An 18779-nucleotide genomic window follows, 5' to 3' on the forward strand; every position below is an offset into this window, starting at 1 on the left:
AAGAAAATTTATATTATTATTTAAAATATTGTTAAAATTCAGGTTATAACATATGCATCTAAATTATGAATATACTACAAAGGAAAAAAAGTCGAAATGATGGAGAAGATAACAATTACATAAAGTTTTTGAAATATTGTTAAATTTAGCTACCTACAAATTTAGTTAACATTAAATATAGTAATATGTAAATTACATAATTGAAATTAGTATAACATAATATACATCTATATTTAGATATTGTATACTATATACTTAGTGTTATAATCTGATATGAATTTATGTAAAAGTTGCTCAAAAAATTTAAAATGTTAAAATTTTCATTTAAATTAGTTACACATATGTCGTGAACCAACAATCTATATCCATTGAACTGAAAAATAAAAGGCGTTATCATTGTCACAAAACACATTAGTATTTAACTTCACATAGTAAATGTTATCGTTGCAAACGGTTGACGAAAATAAATAGTCTTGTAAATTACTCTCTTTATTTCATAATAAATGTCATTTTAAGTTTTTTATTTTGTTTCAAAATAAATATCATTCCATAATTTTAATTAAGTTTGGTACATTAAATCTACTTTTTACCCTTTTGAATAAACAATCAATTTTTATTTAAATCATTATCATTTAATTAATTATACATTAAATAGGGTTATCTTAGTGTATTATATAATTTTTTTTTAATTTCCGATGGAGAGAGTATTGGAAGGAAGCCAATAAGAGCGTGCAAAGGCAGTGTCCCACAAGGTAAATCGATAAGCCTTTAGCTAAAATATTTGACTGAGCGGTCAGAATTGCTAGGTAATAAGAACAACGAGAGGCTTTTGATACACCGTATGACACCCTAACAATATGCGTCGAATATATAGAAATAAAACCTTTTGGCTTTTAATAACCTATAATATACCAATAAAGGTACCAAAAATATAGAGAGAGAAGACGGCAATGGTAAAATGACACACATTTAGCTCGGTCACCTACGTGTGGTAAGAAGTCTTCAGGTCACGTGGCATATACTAAGAACAAAGCCGAGATATTGTCCGAATTCATTTACTACAGTTACAACAGAACGCATATATATATATATATATGTATATTTTTTGAAGTTGTCTCTCCCAGCGTGTATAAATTAAGACACTCTGTATAGGCTTTAATTATTCAGAGAGAGAAAGAGATGGAGAAAAGCTTGAAGAAGATGAAGAGTAACAATACCAACTCAACAAGAAGCAATCTGGTGAAAGATAGTGAACTCTTTCATGTGATTCACAAAGTTCCATGTGGGGATACTCCCTATGTCAAAGCCAAACATGCTCAGGTACATATTCTTCTTCTTTGAGTTTTGCTTTTTGCTTTTTGTTTTTCAGTTTTTTTTTTTTGCGAATCAAACTCTTATAAGATCACACATTCATTTATATGGTAGTTTCTATCGATTTCATCTACTACTTTATGGACTTTATAAATGAAAAGTATTCAGATATAAGATAGAAGTATGGAAATACATATGTTTAGTGTGAATTTTGGTGTAATTTGGATTGGATACTGTTGTAATTTTCTGTTTGGCTGAAAAATTAGTGAGTGACTTGGTCGCTAATTATAAGACAAGCCATACTTGTAATCTGTTTAAAGAAACAGTTATGCCTGAAAGTTTGGTATTCCCTCCGGTTTTAGGTTTGTACATACTATCGTGAAAAAAAAGGTTTGTAAATACTACAAAGACAACTAAATTGAAACGGAGTGAGTATTAGTAGTTGCAAAGTTGTTAAAACCGAGTTTGAACGATGGAACAAAAAGGTAGTTTTGTTAACTATAATCTCAAATCTTTTTCCAAATTTTTATCTAATTGTGCAATAAAACCAAACTGATTAATATGTTACGATGTCTATAGCACTAGAAAGTAATCTTGTGGTGTGCGTACGAGAGTCACTAGTTTTCTTTCGGTAAAACGAGAGTCGCTACTTGCACCAAAACGTGCGGATTCATTATTATTCGCGTTTACTTTTCATTCGAGTGGTGCAAAAAGTCTCACGTCCCAAAGATTATTCTTCTTTACAGTTTTATATTAGCACATCCTCTCATACTTTTGATGCTCACACTTGCTCACATATGATATATATATGCACATATATAAATTTTTAATGGGAATACCGGAATAGTGAAGTACGATTATTAGCAAATAAGAGAACGTAAATATATGCAATTTAACTTTTTTAAAAACGTATATATATGTTGGTTTGCAGTTGATAGAGAAGAACCCGGAGATGGCAATAGTGTGGTTTTGGAAAGCCATTAACACAGGAGACAGAGTAGACAGTGCTCTCAAGGACATGGCTGTTGTAATGAAACAACTTGACCGTTCTGAAGAAGCCATCGAAGCCATCAAATCTTTTCGTCCTCGTTGTTCCAAGAACTCCCAAGATTCCCTCGACAATGTCCTCATCGACTTATACAAGGTCCTACTATAACCGCACATTTATCTACTTGCACTCAAATATAAATAAACTGTGGGTCTTGGAGATTAATTAGTCTTAAACTATTATTAATAATATGTTATCAAAGCACTCATATGTGGTGATTTCTTACAAATGAATAGAAATGCGGGAGAATGGAGGAGCAAGTTGAGTTGTTGAAGAGGAAACTAAGGCAGATCTATCAAGGAGAGACTTTCAACGGTAAACCCACAAAGACCGCTCGATCCCACGGCAAAAAGTTTCAAGTGACCGTTCAACAAGAAATCGCAAGACTACTGGTAAATAATGATCCAATGACTTGTGACCAACTTATGTTTGTTTTACTTTCCGCACGGTGGACTGACTATTTAACGTGGAATAAATATACCAGGGGAACTTGGGGTGGGCATATATGCAACAAGCCAAGTACTTATCAGCAGAAGCGGTTTACAGAAAAGCACAAATGGTGGAGCCAGACGCTAACAAATCTTGCAACCTCGCGATGTGTCTTATCAAACAAGGCAGGTTTGAGGAAGGAAGATCGGTTCTTGACGATGTTCTCGAGTCTAGGGTTTTGGGTGCGGATGATTGTAAAACAAGGCAACGAGCTGATGAGCTCCTGAGTGAGCTAGAGGCTTCCCTGCCACTTCGGCGAGATGCTGAGATGGAGAATGTATTGGGGAATATCTTAGACGATGATTTTGTTCTTGGGCTTGAACAGATTACGACCACTAGTTTCACATCTAAGAGATTGCCAATCTTCGAACAGATCTCTTCTTTTAGAAATCAGCTAGTTTGCTAACAGTTTGATTTTATGTTTCCTAAATGTATCATATATTTCGTGTTTCATAGTTTAATGTGTTAGAAAATATAATGTTTTCTTGTGTAAATTTTGTATATACAACAATAATAGTGTCACCTTGAGGACTTCTAGTTGCTTTAGTTACTTACGGTTGATATCATTGGTTGAGTGTTAAGACTCCAGTGGATCTCATTGGTTGGATACGAAAACAGATGAATAGCGATAAGTACTAAATTAATAATGAGATAAAGTTTAACATGGTTTATCCATAGACAAAAAAACATTATTTTTTGACTGGAGGTGAATATATAAGATGTCTTAAAATCTTTATTATTGTAGACTTTTTTTATCACAATAAATTTACAAAGATAAATTTTAGTAGAAATTCACAAAAGGCGAATTAGTGATATCCGTCCAATAAAAAATAAACATGCTGACATACGAGAAAACACATTTTTTTGTACGAATTTGTCCCGTAAAAAAATCCGTTTAATAGTTACTGAATCTGGTCTGATAGACCACTTTGGCGCCATGGTAAGTCTACCACAGAGATTTGAACTCACTTGGCTCAGATGCAAAAGCTGGCTTGATAGCTTTCAACTTCTTGGTTCTTAGAGCCTATTACTGTGGATTTAAAATCCAATGATTAGGCATAATCCCGCAATTTATTGAGTTAATTCCATGTGCTCACTATTTTTTTTTTAATGTAAAATTATATTCAAGTAAAAAAACTTATTTACATCATGTATAACTGTTTTGATTATAAACTTCTATCTAATAATCAAAAAATCCTTCAGACTTTTTTCTATGGGGGATCCATAATGTGCCTTGTACCAAACCAAGTACATAGCCCCTTCTCCAAATATGCTTGACCCTTTGCTAGCCCTTCTCCAAATATGCTTGACCCTTTGCTTTCACTGCTAGCAATTGGAGTCTGATATTCTTATCAATCAGTTTGCTTAAAACTCTCGCTTCCTTTGGCTCCTCTCCATGTCTTCTCACATTTCTCTCCCACCATATACTGTGCATCGCAGCTTGGAATGAGTATCTGATAAAAACATTTCCGTTGCTGGAAAGCTTGAGCCAGATGTCAAAGTCACAATGTCACTCCATACAGCAGTGAACTTCTCCTTCATAATCCCCTTCACTCCATGAGCTCACTAATTGTACCGGATTAAACCAAATTCAAAACATATCACCAGGTTCATTGATTTAAATTAGTTTTGAGTACGAATCCAAAGAACCAGTTATAGCCAAATTAAGCTCGGTTCAAAGTTGAAATCTATCGAACCGGTTCAAAGTTGAAAGCTATCGAACCAGGATACGTCTTTGGTCAAACCGGAATACTTGGTTTTGTGTTCTTCTTGGTTCAGAGAGCCATTGTTTTATCTGCTCGGGAACAGCGACAAAACACCTTAAACAGACATCGAGTTCTGTCTGAAATCTCCCCCAAATCCGTCACTTCAGCAGACCATCCAAACAATGGAAACCAGAGAACCAGAGGTCATCAGAGACAAAGAAGCGATGAGAAGATGGTCAAGAAGCATGAGATCTCAAGGGAAGACCATCGGTTTAGTCCCCACGATGGGCTTCCTCCACGACGGTCACTTGTCTCTCGTCCGTCAATCCCTCACACTCTCCGACGTCACCGTCGTCTCAATCTACGTCAATCCAGGCCAGTTCTCCCCCACCGAGGACCTCTCCACTTACCCTTCCGATTTCTCCGGCGACCTCGCAAAACTCGCCGCCGTTTCCTCCTCCGGGTCTGTAATCGTCGTGTTCAACCCGAAAAACCTCTACGACTACGACGGCGTTAGGAATGAGAAGACAAACAGCGGCGGCGGAAGTGGAGGAGGGAAGGTGGTGAGCTGCGTGGAGGAAGGTGGGTTAGGACACGAGACGTGGGTTAGAGTCGAGAGGTTGGAGAAAGGTTTGTGTGGGAAGAGCAGGCCTGTCTTCTTCAGAGGCGTAGCCACTATTGTTACGAAGCTTTTCAATATCGTTGAGCCTGATGTTGCTATGTTTGGCAAGAAGGATTATCAGCAGTGGCGGCTTATCAAGAGAATGGTGAGAGTCTTACGAGAATGAACGCTTGTGAGATTTGACTTGTTTCAGATTTAATGTCTCTCTTCTTATACAGGTTCGAGATCTTGATTTTGGGATTGAGATAGTGGGATCGGATATAGCTAGAGAGAAGGATGGGCTTGCGATGAGTTCTAGGAATGTTCATCTTTCAGCTGAAGATAGGCAAAGGGTATATAGTTATAACACATCCCATACTTTGCATTACATTGCTACTACTTACTGATTGAACGGTTCTGTTTTTTTTTTGTTATGATATGGTAGGCGTTGTCTATAAGTAGGTCACTGGCCATGGCTAAAGCTTCTGCAGAACAAGGGAAAATTGGTTGTAAAGAGCTTAAGGATATGATCGTTTCAGAGATTGTTGGAGCTGCAGGAAGAATTGATTATGTCGAGGTAAGCATCATATCATGAAGGAACATACATTTAGCTGGACCAGCAAAATTTATTGGAAGTGGAACAATCTTGTGTGAATAAAAAAAGACTCTCTACAGATACCATTCAGTGTTAAGGAATGATTGTGTGTACAACATGCAGATTGTTGATCAAGAAACTCTTGAAGGAGTAGAAGAGATAAAGAGTGGAGTAGTGATTTGTGTTGCTGCCTGGTTTGGAACGGTTAGGCTGATAGACAACATTGAGATCAATGTCGCAGTCTAATTCCCACTTTCCGCATCCATCTCTGGTTCGTTGACAGGAGCTTCTAAGCTTTGTTGAATGTGATTGACAATTATGCATCTCAAGCCTTGGGAGAATCAACATAAACTACCAGCTTTACAATATTTGTCTGAAAGAGACAGAGGTTGAAAACACGAACGACATATGCACACTCGTAATGTCTATCCATTGTAACATCCTCTTTAAACTCAAACATCAAAGTGTCGGAGTTTTGATTTTGTTATTCTCCTAATACAGAGATTCATTTTATACTAAACAAGTTAGTCACGCTTTGAGGATCTATCTAAAACGCTAACCATGTTTACCCAATGAATGGAACTTGTCATGCCAATCACTTTGTCAAGCTCCTTGTAGAAGAAAACAAGAGATCATGACAAGTAGACTGAGTAAGAAGAGGCTCAAAAATAAAATAATAAAAGCCCAAAAAAAATTGGGTAAGATCCACCCGAGGGTGGAGAGCCTTAACCGGATGTGTTCAAGACCCGAAGGTCAATCCCGTCTCTGTCAGAGGAGATGCCAACCATCTCTCCTTTCTACGAACACGTTTCGATATGCTCTACTCGCAACATATATACTCAAAGTAAAACGACTTACTAACCGATGTGGGACGAAATATAAATTATAACTCAGCGTTTCAGTTGAGAAACAAAAACATTAATGGGGTGAGAGAGGCTCGAACTCTCGACCTCAGGATTACTCAGATAGCTATGAGACCTACGCGCTAGCCAACTGCGCCACCACCCCTGTTGTTTGTTCACCTCAGAAAACTCTTGAACTAGGACGAAGAGACGAAAACTCTTGCACAGCCCCAATCTTCTCTGCTTCTTTCTCAATTCGTCCTCTGCTCTTGGTTCCTGCGAGTTTCAGGTCTGTTCGTTAGTTTCACACGCTAGCTTATCTGAGTTTTATTGTCTCTCCCTGAAGCTGCTATTTGACTCTTGAATCTCAATGTAGATTAGCCTCCCTCCTTATTGAATGTAATTTCTGTTTCTTCGGATTGTATTCCATTGTTATCTGACACTGACACTGGATATTCAAAACCTCCTCAAACTGAATGTCGTAGTAGATACAAAGCTTTATCTCTGCGTAGCTAAAAAGCCTTGTTTCAATTTTTAGTTTCTATTTTGATTTCCTTCTTTTTGTTCTGGGAGCTCCTTGCAGCGTGATTAGGCATGTTTTAGTCGTGCGTGACGAGTAGTAAGGTTTTAGCAATGGTTGGACATGTTGTGGTGTCTCCATCATTATGCATTCATCTACGGATGCCTGAGGTTCACTCTACTAAAAGAAGCTCTATCTCCATGAATCCTCATGTAGAGATTGCCCAAAGGTTTGATTTTTATTCTCTTTTCTATTAGCTAACTACAAAGCTTCTCTATCTTTGTTATTATTCTTGACTCTCTGAAAGTTTTAAAAGTCAATGCCTTTTTTGTAGGAAACCGTCAGGGGAAGCTCGGAAACGCTATGCTTCTACTTCCTTGAATCTTGGAGCTTTTTTGTCTCGTGGAGAGTCTTCTTGTAAATGTACTTGCTTGGCATCTCTGGCAGAGTTTGATGCTGTCGCTGGTTCCGGTTGGGTCCCTATCGGTGACCAAGTTCTCCTTATAGCCAGTGTTTTCCTTACATATATGGCTGGAGTGATTCCTCTTCAAAACTCTGCTTACTCTTCCACAAAGAACACCGTGGAGGAGAATCCAGATGTTGGGACTTCAGAATCTTCTGGTAGGTAAGAGTAGTATAGCTGTATAGTACCATCAATACAGCAAATTGTTGTGTATTAACACAGCCCCCTTTGTTCTATACTTTTGGCTTTGGGGACACAGATTTTGAGGGTGATTTGAAGTCTGTATGGGATGTGGTGAAAGCAAAGCTTTTAGATTCTTTAGACGCCATCAAGCGTGAGAGTTCACTTGGAAGCAGAGTCCTGAAAGCCAAACCGCCTCAAGGGAAACCCCCGCTGAGCTTGTATGCGATATCTGAAGGGCCACAGATGTACTTGCTCTGGTCATGTTTTCAGAAACTTGAAGAAGAGGTCAGCTTGTTTGTACCTGCTTTCTGCAGTATTTCAGTTTAAGCATATTTGTGTTTTAAGTGATTCCATTGATGATTTATAGTTCAGGGGTATATCATCATTATAGAAAAGTGTATCAACAAAAAGCAGCATGTCCTCCTTTAGTCAAGTGATTGCATTAATGTCCGTGTTCTAGTGTAGCAGATACCAGTTCATGTCAAAATGTTGAAACGCACTAACCGGCTCATTTAATTGGTTTCTCCTACGCTAGTAACAATATCTGTTATTTTCTTCCCTTAGTAACATCCGAGACACTAGTTTGCTGTGCTTCTCCGTACGTTGTGATCAGTTATTGTATTTGTTCTGCAGACAAATAAGATATCTAACACAACCAATTCGGATGAGTGGATGGTTGGTTTTACTGATATTGTCCGCAAAGCATACCAAGGAGCATGCACGGCTTGGCTAAAAAGGGAACTGTCTGTGGAAAGCACTGATTCCGACAAGGTAAGTCGATAGCATATATAACAATTAGCCATTTGCTTGTACTATTGGGATACCAGATTTGAAATGAACTTCAGACTCTATCCCATGATGTGCAGGCGATTACTCCTTTGCTGATCAAAATGCTAAATGAAAAGGACGCTATTTTTAACAAAATAAGAAAATCAGGCAAGGAGGAACTGTTTGCAGACTTCTTATATTTTCACAGATTTGGATCTTCCGGGAAACCTTCTTGCTACGACCTTAGCTTGTTTCGCACTCACGGAGTTGCCATTTTGGAAGACTTGATGATAACTTTAGCAGATGGGGTCGCTAGCATCTATCTAGAGTTCATTTCTGTAGACAGCAAGTTTTCAGATGAAATGAACACTGGAGGATTAGATATATGTATCCTTTCTAGTAGAGCACTCCAGAAACTACGTAATGAGGTTTAAGAAAAAAACACTTCCCGTTGTGTTTAATAGTTCCACCTTAGATCTCATCTCTCATGGAAAAAATATTTCATTTTCTACTTTGGTAGGTAGCTCTGTACCAGTGGTTGCATCAGAACATGGAAGCAGTTGTGTCGATGTATGAGGATCGCTTTGACCTCTACATTCTTCAAACTCAGGTTATCAACAACCCTGATGGTGGTGACGGTACAAAAAGCGGTAGTTGGTGGAGAAAGCTCACACCGGGAAAAGCTAAAGCTGCCTCATCATCAGCACCCTTGCGATACTCCGTAATCAGTGACTTCTCATTGCCTGTTAAACGAACAAAGGAGCTTAAGGCTCTATCTGGATGGTAAAGCTTCTCTCTTTCTTTTACCTCGATCACATGACTGGAAGTACATAGAGATTTTACATGAGGAAGTGTTTAATGTGTGCAGGAGGTACTACTTCAGTTTGTTTCTGGAGTTATCAGACATCGGAATGCCAATCATTAGGGTGGTGCTGGATAAAGTGAGTAGCGTCATATCCTTCTTTCTTGTCACCTTGATAGGTAGATCAGTCGGGCTCATCTTCACCGGCATTAGACAATCTCTCCGGTGGAAGTGAAGTCTCATTACTGGGGATTCTAATTTTTTGTTCTGTCGACCTCGTTTTTGGTGCCCTTTCGATGATTCTTGGTAGTCATAAGCTGATGAAATATTCTATGAACTTCCAGTTTTGGCATTGACTCAATTATTTCAACAACATTACCATTGTCCCTGGTGCTTCTGTCTCTGAAAAATAGTGTATTCTTGTGCAATTCAGAAAAGTGTGTTCGTTCATGAAAACTCTGACCATTGTCATCAGTAATCCCATCCCTTAAAAGTTAATCACGAATTGTCATCAGTAATCCATTAAAGTTAATTACAAATTTGATGTCTTAACTCCTAAATTAACATGCGATATATTTACCTGATACCATATAAAAGAAAGAAAGGGAAAAGCATCGTCTAGATTAGAGGACCTAGAGTAAACATTTTGATTAACACCTTTTGAGAGAAGAGAGAGCATCTTAGTGAGAGAAAGTAGATCTATTCGGTTCCGGCGTACGGCCGGCGCGTGAGCGACCGTGCCGTCGCCGGAACTGTGGTCCGTCCGTTTAAAAGTTATCTTAGTGCCTCTCTTCGTATCCCTCCCCCACTATCGCCTTGTCTGAGCTGTGGATCAGACCTATTCTATGGTGCATGGCGGGTTCTTGTCTGGAGTGAAGACGCGGTCGTGGGGAAGGGTTTCTGCGGTGGAGAGGAAGTATTTTTAGATCAAGGTTCGAATCCGGGTAGGGGAGGCTTTTACAGCTCCGTCGTCGTCGGTTTTTCTCCGGGAGGTGGAGGCTCCTGTAGCTCCGCCGTCGTCGGTTTCAGTTTCCGGGAGGGGGAGGCTTACCTAGCTCCGTCGTCGCCGTCTTGTTACCGGAGGGTGGAGGCTACTATAGCTCTACACTGCCGGCGTGGTACCCGTAGGAAGTTTGGGTGTTAGCGGTGAAAGTTTGGTTGGGTTGTTGTTCTTGTCGGCGGAAAGGTGAGGTTGTGGTTTCGGGTTTTAATCCCGAGAGAAGAGTGGGTGGTTCTGATGAGAGCGCGGTTTGTCCGATGACGCTTTCGGTGGAGGACCATCGGAGAAGAAGGTAGATCGAGGCGGGTTATGAGATCCGGCGAAACGAAGGTACGGTGAGATGGATCTGGAGGCGTTTCGAGGCGGAGACGGTCAGGTCGAGGCGGTGTGCGACGCGTGTCGATCCGAAGGCGCAGATGCTTCCACGTGTACAGCAGCCAGCTTCCTTGATGCGTTTGTCCTGCCGACGTCGTTCGGTCTTGTTTAGTTTGGGCCGCGGGCCCGTTAAAGTGATAGATTGTAGCCGTTTGGCTTTTGGGCTTTTAGGTTTTTTTTGTGTATTTGGGCCTTAGGCCATGTATGTTGGGCTTGGCCCGTTTTATTAATAAAAATTAAATCCTTGGCGGAAAAAAAAAAAAAGATTAGAGGACCTAGAGTTAGCCAGCTAAACTTTGGGAATCATTACAACTTCGTGTTTGACATTGCATGTGATTGTAAATGAATTATGGTGCAAGTTAAATGCCTAGAGAGGGGGTTAGTCTAATATAGTGACCTATGATGTACTAGGTTCGTAATGCTTCTTCGTCTTTAGTACTTCATTGTGTAGTCAATAGTATCTTCACTCTTACTAGATTTGGATTAGACAGAGCTTATATTAGGGGTGGACACTTTACCCGAAATCCGAAGCCGCACCCGATCCAAAAAACTTGAACCGAAATCCGAACCGAAGTAGCAAAATATCCGAACAGATATTAAATTAGGAGATATTTGAAATCTGAACCCGAACGGGTAATATCCGAACCCGAATGGATATTTCAAGATAACCGAACATATGTATAATTAACCTTATTTTTTATTTTTTTTGACGTTACCTTATATTTATAGTTTACATCTCTCATTTTATATAAAATGTTTATATTAATATTACATATACTTTAAATTCATATGATATACATAGAATTACATAAAAAATAATTTGCTACCCAATTTAAAAATAATAACCAAATTAATGTCTTTTTAGTTTCAAAATGTTATGTCCAAATCTATTAACCATTCAATGTATTAAAAATAAAAAAAATAGTTAAGTGAAAGTTATATTTTTAAATATAAGAAATTTGAAAAATAATTTTCTTAAAAAAATTTCAAAATCTAAATATCCGACCCGATCCGAACTGAACTCGAACAAAAACTATCCAAACCCGATCCGAAGTACAGAAAAACCGGAACGGGTATCTATACCAAAATATCCAAAAATCCGAAATACCCGATCCGAACCAGAATGGGTACCCGAACGCCTACCTTTAGCTTATATCCTCATACAGTAATTCAAACTACATGAGTTATTTATACGATCCCAACCTTCTTTTTTTTGCCAACCGATACCAACCTATTATTTTATCTTAATTACTTGTCATGTATATTTTCTTCTTTTTTAAAACATATTAAAGTTTCCAAATATTAGTGTATATTTTCAGTTTTGTAAAATGTTCAATGATTTTTACATGAAAAACATGGTGAACAGCTAACAAAAAGTATTATGTCAAAACATATGTAAAACTGTGAGAACACAAACAAATTTAGTAAACCATTATTTTATCAATTTTATTATATAATCCATTCTAGTGGATATTATACAATATGATAGTATAGATAAGTTTTTGAACAACAATAACAAAAATCTTAAAATGCTATGTAACAAATTAATTACAGGCGAAAAAGTAGTACAAATGAGAATATTTAATATACAAGGACTTGAAAAATAAAAATGATGAATTTATGGGGTCTCAATTTAATTAATACAAAATAAAAAGGGCTCACCTTTTTTTCTCATTTTCTTTACATTTAACCCCACAAAACTCGAAAACCATTTCCCATTTTATTTTTCTCGCCTCGCTTCCCTCCTCGAAGCTTTTTCCCTCTCATTCTCTCTTTCCCGCTCTCGAGCTAAGCTTCCCCCTCTCCCCCAAAATCAACCTCCCAAAATGGGCAAATACATGAAGAAATCGAAGGTTACCAACAACGACACGGAACCCACCGAGCCAACTTCTCTGGGAGTTCGCACCAGAGCCGCTAAAACCCTAGCTTTGAAGCGGCTCAATTCCTCCGCCTCTGATTCCGCTTTGGCCGGAGACTCTTCTTGCTACCTTCAGCTCCGCAGCCGCCGTCTCGAGAAACCAATGGCGCTGACGGAGCCGAAACAGCCGCAGAGAATTAGAGAGTCTGCCTCGAAGGGTCGGGTTAACTCCGGTTCGGGTTCGGTTCGTGTAGACGGAGATGATTGGTTCGGAAAGTCTGAAGCTTTTTGTGGAGAGAACAGTCCTGATTTTGAATCGAGACAAAGGTTCGTCCTTTCGTGCCCTAGCTTACCAATTCGATGCGTTTCTCTGTTTGTCTTATTTAAAAATGTTAGTTTTGGGTTTAGATTAAGACACGAGTTCGTCTGGTTTTGTGTCATAGCTTCTTTTTGCCCAAACTGTGAAGAGCGTTTAGGCTTCTTGTTTGCTCAAATCAAATGTTTTTTTTTTAATTATTATTATTATTGAGATGAAAATAGCTTATAGTACAACTAGAAATAAATGTTTTTTTTTTCTTTTCTCATGTTTAATTTACCTGATTGGTTTGATTTTATATTCGACTTTACTCCTCTTCTGATGTACTGATGTTGTTATTACTGCTCACTCTGATTTCTTTTTGGTGTTAGATTAGATATTTCAGAGTTATTGTTTGTCTGTCTCATGTGTACCACGTTGCAGAGGTTATCAATGTTAACAAAAGCTCTTTTCTTTGTGTATACATATATGTATCGTTTTATATTAACTACTTCGGTTCAGCTTTTGATCCTTTTTTGTGCATATTAGTTTGAGTCCTCTCCTTATAATGATTCTGGAAGTGATATGTATTAGGGTTTCGGAGTAGAGTTCTGAGATTTGGTCTTTTGGACATTCACTGTAATTATTTTAACATATGTGTTTTTTCGTTTTTTTTACTAAAGGGGGTTGTTGTGTAATTGTCAGTAGCTTTTAATATGTAAGATCATATGAAAAAATGGAGACTTTCTTCATAAGTGTAGTGCAAGTACTGTGGTGTGGCGTCATGTTCATGGGACCTAGTGGGTTTTTGCAAACTTGGGGAATACTTTTGTAGGATTCTCTGTTTTTTGGGCAACTTCTCTCAATAGAGGACAACGTGTTTTCCTTCTCTTTGTTATTTATTGCATAGCGTATCAGATGGGACCATATACTCATAAAGTCTAGCTTTTGTTTTTTACTTAAATCAAGTTTCTCTTTTTCTCTGGATGTTCAGTTTTGGTTCAGTTTTTGGTTGTCTTTGTGTTGATAATTGTTTATTGATTTTTCTTTAGCACAAGGGAGAGCACGCCTTGTAACTTTGCTGAGGATCTGGAGATCATTGTTACACCAGGGTCTAGCACAAAGTCGATGCGCACAGCAACCAGAGACTGCATAAGGGACCGAGATAGCTCAGTCCCATCAACTAGTGAACTGGAGGAGTTCTTTGCCTATGCCGAGCAGCAACAGCAGAGGCTGTTCATGGACAAGTAAGGATTTTTTTTTTTTTTGCTGCATTACAGTAGGATGAACACTCATGTGTTTCAAAAATCTTCAGGTACAACTTTGACATCGTGAATGATGTGCCCCTCGCTGGACGCTACGAGTGGGTACAAGTCAGTCCATGAAGTTCAAAGGGAGCAAGCTCCAGTTACATGGTGTGGAAGTAGAATGTGGTGAATTTAACAGACTAACCGAACATCAAAATCCTTTTTAAAAAGGAGTGTAATCTTAAGTAATAATGCGGTTAGAAAACAAGTTGGTAAAAGTAGATTAGAGACCTGAACCTCACACCATTTGTACTAATCTCTTTTGGTGATTTTAGATGCTTAGTGAATTTGTTTGCTTATCTCTTTCTGTTAAGTCTTTTCTGTCATGTTTGTTTATTCAAAGCTATCTGCATATGGTGATGATGATTGATGTGGACGTGTGTAAACATGTTCAAGCTTGGCATGTAGTGAGAAAATGATGTAGATGTAGACTTTAAATGGGTTCATGTGTGAACTTGGTAGCTGAGTCCTTGCTCTTGAAATCTGAAATATATTACTCTTGGTTGAACTACACACAAAATGGTCCCTCCTTTTGACATAATTCTCATGATTTACAGCACGTGAACGTGTATGGGGTGTGAATAATTAGAGGTATAGCATTGATCATTAGTGTTAATTGTTATTTCAATTGTAATGTAATTGTAATGTGCATGGGTGTGAATAATCTGAGATATTGCTTGTCCCGATGCTTGAAATAGACACCCTAATTATTACAACAGAGTTTTATCAGACAGGGACAAAAAGATGAGACAACAAAATATATTACAGTGTTCATTGAGAAGATCTCTGTTGTTTTAACTTTTTTCTATCGTCTCTCGGAAACTGGCCAGCCCCATGTGATGGAACTGTAAAATTTTATCTCGAAACCAATCATTGTTCTTTGTTTTCTCTAATCGCTTGAAGTGAGATTGAAAGTGAATCCATTACGCCACCCGGATTCGAATCTTGACCACAACGGATTTAACATCCCTTCCGTTGGGGCGCTGGACCCCTTTCGGAGGATAGTTAGGAATGTGGCTACCCAGATACCAGAGTTATCTAAAAAAAAAGTGAATCCATTAAACGTTAACAATACGTACGTACGTACCTGCATAGATACAGACACACGTATGGTGATGTATACATATACACACGGGGTGTTGTTAGATCACGGGCTCGCTGACTAATACGAATCATGTTTTGGGACATTTAGATTCGCTTCGGTCATATCTTTAACCAATGCGCACTTGGGGGTATCTGTGTTCAGTTTATTCAATGTTTTGTTTGAACCTTTTAGTACTATTTGCTAGAAAATGCCAAAAAGATGTTAGCACTCACTACGAAAGCCTTTTGTCTTTTCGTTTGTTTTCTTCTCACACTCCCCTTGCTCTGTGGCTTCATCCTTCTGATTACCCCATAGGCCTTAGCTCATAGGCATGTTAATGTGAGCCAAGGACTGAGGGCCGCCCATGAGGGAAGCAAACATTTCTTGGCTTAACTTTCAAAATTTAAATAATTAATATGCACGGATAACCAAACTTCTAAACTGCTAAAATTATATAAATTAAACATGATCGTTACTTTTAGTTTCATGAAGTGGACCGGTCTTTTTTTTGCTAAATTGTAAATATCATTTTCGAAATGAACGGTTAAAGCTTACAAGATGTTATAAGCAAACTATAAGACTTCTAAAACTTACTTCCACGACAAAAAGGTAAAAAAACATAGAAGCATAATCAATCGAATTTTAAACTGTTCTGCTTTGGAGCGAACATGACATCAAATATCGATACAAACTTGTAATGGTCGGATCGGTATTCGTCGTACTAAAATAAAATATTAATTAATTAGCTGAATAAGACAATCTCCACATATTACTGTTCACAACTCTATATTTGGTGCAAGATATCATTTGTATCATATGATTTGTATCCTTTTACTTCGTTAACCGATTGACTTATAAATATACTTTCATCTTTTATGATATCCTAAATTATTTTATCCAATATTTTTTCCGTAGAAAACTCATTTTGTGGATTTTAATGAAGTAGCGTTCCACAAAAAAAAATCTGTGTTTCTTTAACTTTATAAGTGATGAGATTTATCTGTTGTTGTTGACAATTTTCTGCTATTGAATTAGACCCCAACCTTGCTACTAATTCCTTTAATACCAAGTTTATGGGATGCTTGCATATGCAGTTTTTTTCCAAATGTGATTTGTTCAAGTAGCACTTTCCAGCAAATTTGTTGGTTTTAGAAAATAGCTCGAATGTAATTCAAACTTGCCAATTCTAATTGGACTACACCGAGCTATAAAATATAGGTCAGAAATTTAAACTCCTACTGGGTTGGGTTCTTTTGAGCTTAAAGAATAAGGCCAAGTCCAAGTGAGATGTGTAAGGATCACTTCAATCTACTTTTTTTACTAAAATATAAACACAAATGATGTGATGCATAGGATGCTTGATTGTATGGTTAGCTCACAAAAATATAGAAAAATGATAGGAGAGGAGACCAAACAACAATAATGACAATCAAAGCGTTAAATGTACGAAGCGCGTGCAAGGAGACATATGATGCGTTGATAAAGGATCTCCTTTCGTTCCATGTCTACTGTGTCTTTTTGTTTTATCCTTCTAACCCCATTACTTATTGTCTTTCACAAGTTGACCCTCTACATTTTCTTTTCCTTATTTTTCTGTTTTTTTTTTGTTAAAATTACTTTTCTGTTTCCATATGTTTTCAGTTTTCTTTTATTATATGATTTTTTGAGTTTCTTTTCAAATTTCCATAATCACCGGGAGGATACAATTATTCCCATCATTTTAGTTTTTCAAATTGGTTGAAAGATTTCTGTTTTTTATATGAACAAAAAGTTGAAAGCATGTTTTTCAATGTTAAAACTAAAATTTCTTGAGAACAGTAAACCGACTTATGTAACATATAAAAGTTCAAAATTTTATAAACAATATGAACTCACGAACTACGAAAAACACTGCTTAACTTTTGTGTATACAATTTAACATTTGATATAGAAAATTAGATAGTTTATATTGGTTAGAAGACGGCACCGAGTGTTTGTGTGCATTTACCATTTACACGTAGTACTTACATAGTACTTAAACAATTTTAAGGAATTTGTTTTTGTTATTTGTAAACGCAAACGAAATAAAACTCTTTGGTTATTGAATATTGATCGGTGTTTTCGTCTGCATCTTACATAAAATGAGAATTTCTTTTGTTTTCCTCATATAAATGCAAACCATATAATTGCATTTGAAACAAACAAGTTTCGAGTGAAACGATGTACGGGAACATGCTAAAACTATTGTTTGGTTTGCATGCGGTGAACCTGGCTCTGATACCAAATAAAGTAATCAAGAACATACAAGTTTATAAAACTGTTTTTTTGTTTTATTATCTTTCTTTGCTTTCTTAACTTTGTTATTTGATCTCTTACATTACGATCTCTATATATAGCAATAGGTATCCTTATCTTTAACCTATTATATAATGATCTAGAAACCTTAACTTTATCCTAATCCTATTAATATAAGTTATTATTCTTTCCTTATTGAATAACTTATTATTCAAGTAATCTTTGAAGCTTATCCAACAAGAGTAACCCATACGGTAATGAAAAGGTTTAAAATGCAATTTTAATTTTATGTCCTGTTAAGTTAGTTACCTATGCCATTTTATGTTAAAATTCGAATTATAAAAATAATTAGACTAATCAAATATCTAAAAAATCAGTTAATTTTTTTAAAAAAAACCAACACGTAAAAAAAAACACAATATGATCTGATTTGGTAGTGCTGAGTTACCCAAGAAAAAAGTATAAAGAGACGAGTGGGCTTAAGAAAGTTTTGACTTGGTAGTAGATTAAAAAAAGAGACAATGCTTTTGTTTGTATCTAATCAAAACCGAAAATAAATAATGGAGGTGGAGAAGACATCATTCTCACATAATCATCTCAGCATCTCTAGCTTTTGAATACTAACCAATTCATGGTTCGTGGTGGTCAAGTGGTTGAAGAGTTCACCCTACAGGTTGGTGAATCACTTGAACATCCTTATACAGTTTTTATCTGGGAAAACGGCCTATTCATGCCCGAACTAGGGGTTGCTGAGAGAATACATACCTCAACTTTTACTGCAAGTCGAAACATACCTACACTGATCAAAAATTTAAAATTCATGCCTGAACTATGGGTTGATAAAAAAATACATACCCTAACTCTTATTGCATGCCAAAACATACCTTAACTAATCAAAAATTTGAAATTTATGCCTAGTCTTTAGAAGTCAACGCTAATTTCAATCTATACTATTATTTTTGAAATAATTTTATAGCAACGGAGCTCTCACGTTAAAAAACAGAGTGGCTAAAGTTTATGTTATCCTTAATGAATTTTTATATATATTCTATTATATAATAATAAAAAATTATATTAAAAATCTTATATATTTTTAAAAAATTATGATGATTCTTATATATTGTGTTGTTATCTTAAAATAATAGTTTACTATTGTAAAGTAAAAAAATTAAGAGACATGATTTTTGCAATATTATATTTTCTTAAAAATATATGATAATTCTTATATATTGTGTTGTTATCTTGAAATAATATTTTA

General features: G+C 36.8%; 4 protein-coding genes and 2 non-coding genes across 8 annotated transcripts; 4 read left to right on the forward strand and 2 right to left on the reverse strand.

Moving 5' to 3' along the window:
* The first annotated feature begins 1102 nt into the window (after positions 1–1102).
* On the forward strand, positions 1103–3391 carry LOC106348895 (protein SULFUR DEFICIENCY-INDUCED 1). Its single transcript, XM_013788721.3, has 4 exons — positions 1103–1320; positions 2243–2455; positions 2596–2751; positions 2844–3391. Exons 1-4 carry the CDS (start codon positions 1180–1182, stop codon positions 3252–3254), a joined length of 921 nt encoding a protein of 306 aa, XP_013644175.2. The 5' UTR covers positions 1103–1179; the 3' UTR covers positions 3255–3391.
* A 1248-nt stretch (positions 3392–4639) lies between these two features.
* Positions 4640–6270, forward strand: LOC106349020 (pantoate--beta-alanine ligase). The gene is made up of 4 exons (XM_013788894.3): positions 4640–5321; positions 5395–5508; positions 5601–5732; positions 5874–6270. Exons 1-4 carry the CDS (start codon positions 4737–4739, stop codon positions 5994–5996), a joined length of 954 nt encoding a protein of 317 aa, XP_013644348.2. The 5' UTR covers positions 4640–4736; the 3' UTR covers positions 5997–6270.
* A 167-nt stretch (positions 6271–6437) lies between these two features.
* LOC125576002 lies at positions 6438–6557 on the reverse strand. Its single transcript, XR_007314539.1, has one exon. It is a non-coding gene; the product is annotated as a U6atac minor spliceosomal RNA (small nuclear RNA).
* A 104-nt stretch (positions 6558–6661) lies between these two features.
* Positions 6662–9799, forward strand: LOC106391320. Of its 3 annotated transcripts, none has more exons than XR_001278508.3 (8): positions 6662–6881; positions 7176–7341; positions 7447–7733; positions 7835–8043; positions 8392–8529; positions 8604–8954; positions 9051–9309; positions 9395–9630. XR_001278508.3 is itself a non-coding variant. In XM_013831941.3 (8 exons), the coding sequence occupies exons 2-8, from the start codon at positions 7226–7228 to the stop codon at positions 9561–9563; spliced, it is 1533 nt and encodes a 510-aa protein (XP_013687395.2). In that variant the 5' UTR covers positions 6662–6881; positions 7176–7225; the 3' UTR covers positions 9564–9799. The 3 variants fall into 3 exon arrangements, 2 of the variants coding, with proteins under 2 accessions (XP_013687395.2, XP_013687397.2); XM_013831941.3 differs by having other exon boundaries at positions 9047–9309; positions 9395–9799; XM_013831943.3 differs by having other exon boundaries at positions 6663–6881; positions 8625–8954; positions 9047–9309; positions 9395–9799.
* On the reverse strand, positions 6673–6758 carry TRNAM-CAU. Its single transcript is given in 2 exon segments — positions 6673–6708; positions 6721–6758. It is a non-coding gene; the product is annotated as a tRNA-Met (tRNA).
* A 2585-nt stretch (positions 9800–12384) lies between the features above and the next one.
* Positions 12385–14533, forward strand: LOC106352265 (cyclin-dependent kinase inhibitor 3-like). Its single transcript, XM_013791926.3, has 3 exons — positions 12385–12888; positions 13909–14103; positions 14172–14533. Exons 1-3 carry the CDS (start codon positions 12530–12532, stop codon positions 14239–14241), a joined length of 624 nt encoding a protein of 207 aa, XP_013647380.2. The 5' UTR covers positions 12385–12529; the 3' UTR covers positions 14242–14533.
* Positions 14534–18779: the final 4246 nt, after the last annotated feature.

The sequence above is a fragment of the Brassica napus genome, chromosome A6, assembly GCF_020379485.1.
Source record: "Brassica napus cultivar Da-Ae chromosome A6, Da-Ae, whole genome shotgun sequence".
NCBI classification, from domain to species: Eukaryota; Viridiplantae; Streptophyta; class Magnoliopsida; order Brassicales; family Brassicaceae; genus Brassica; species Brassica napus.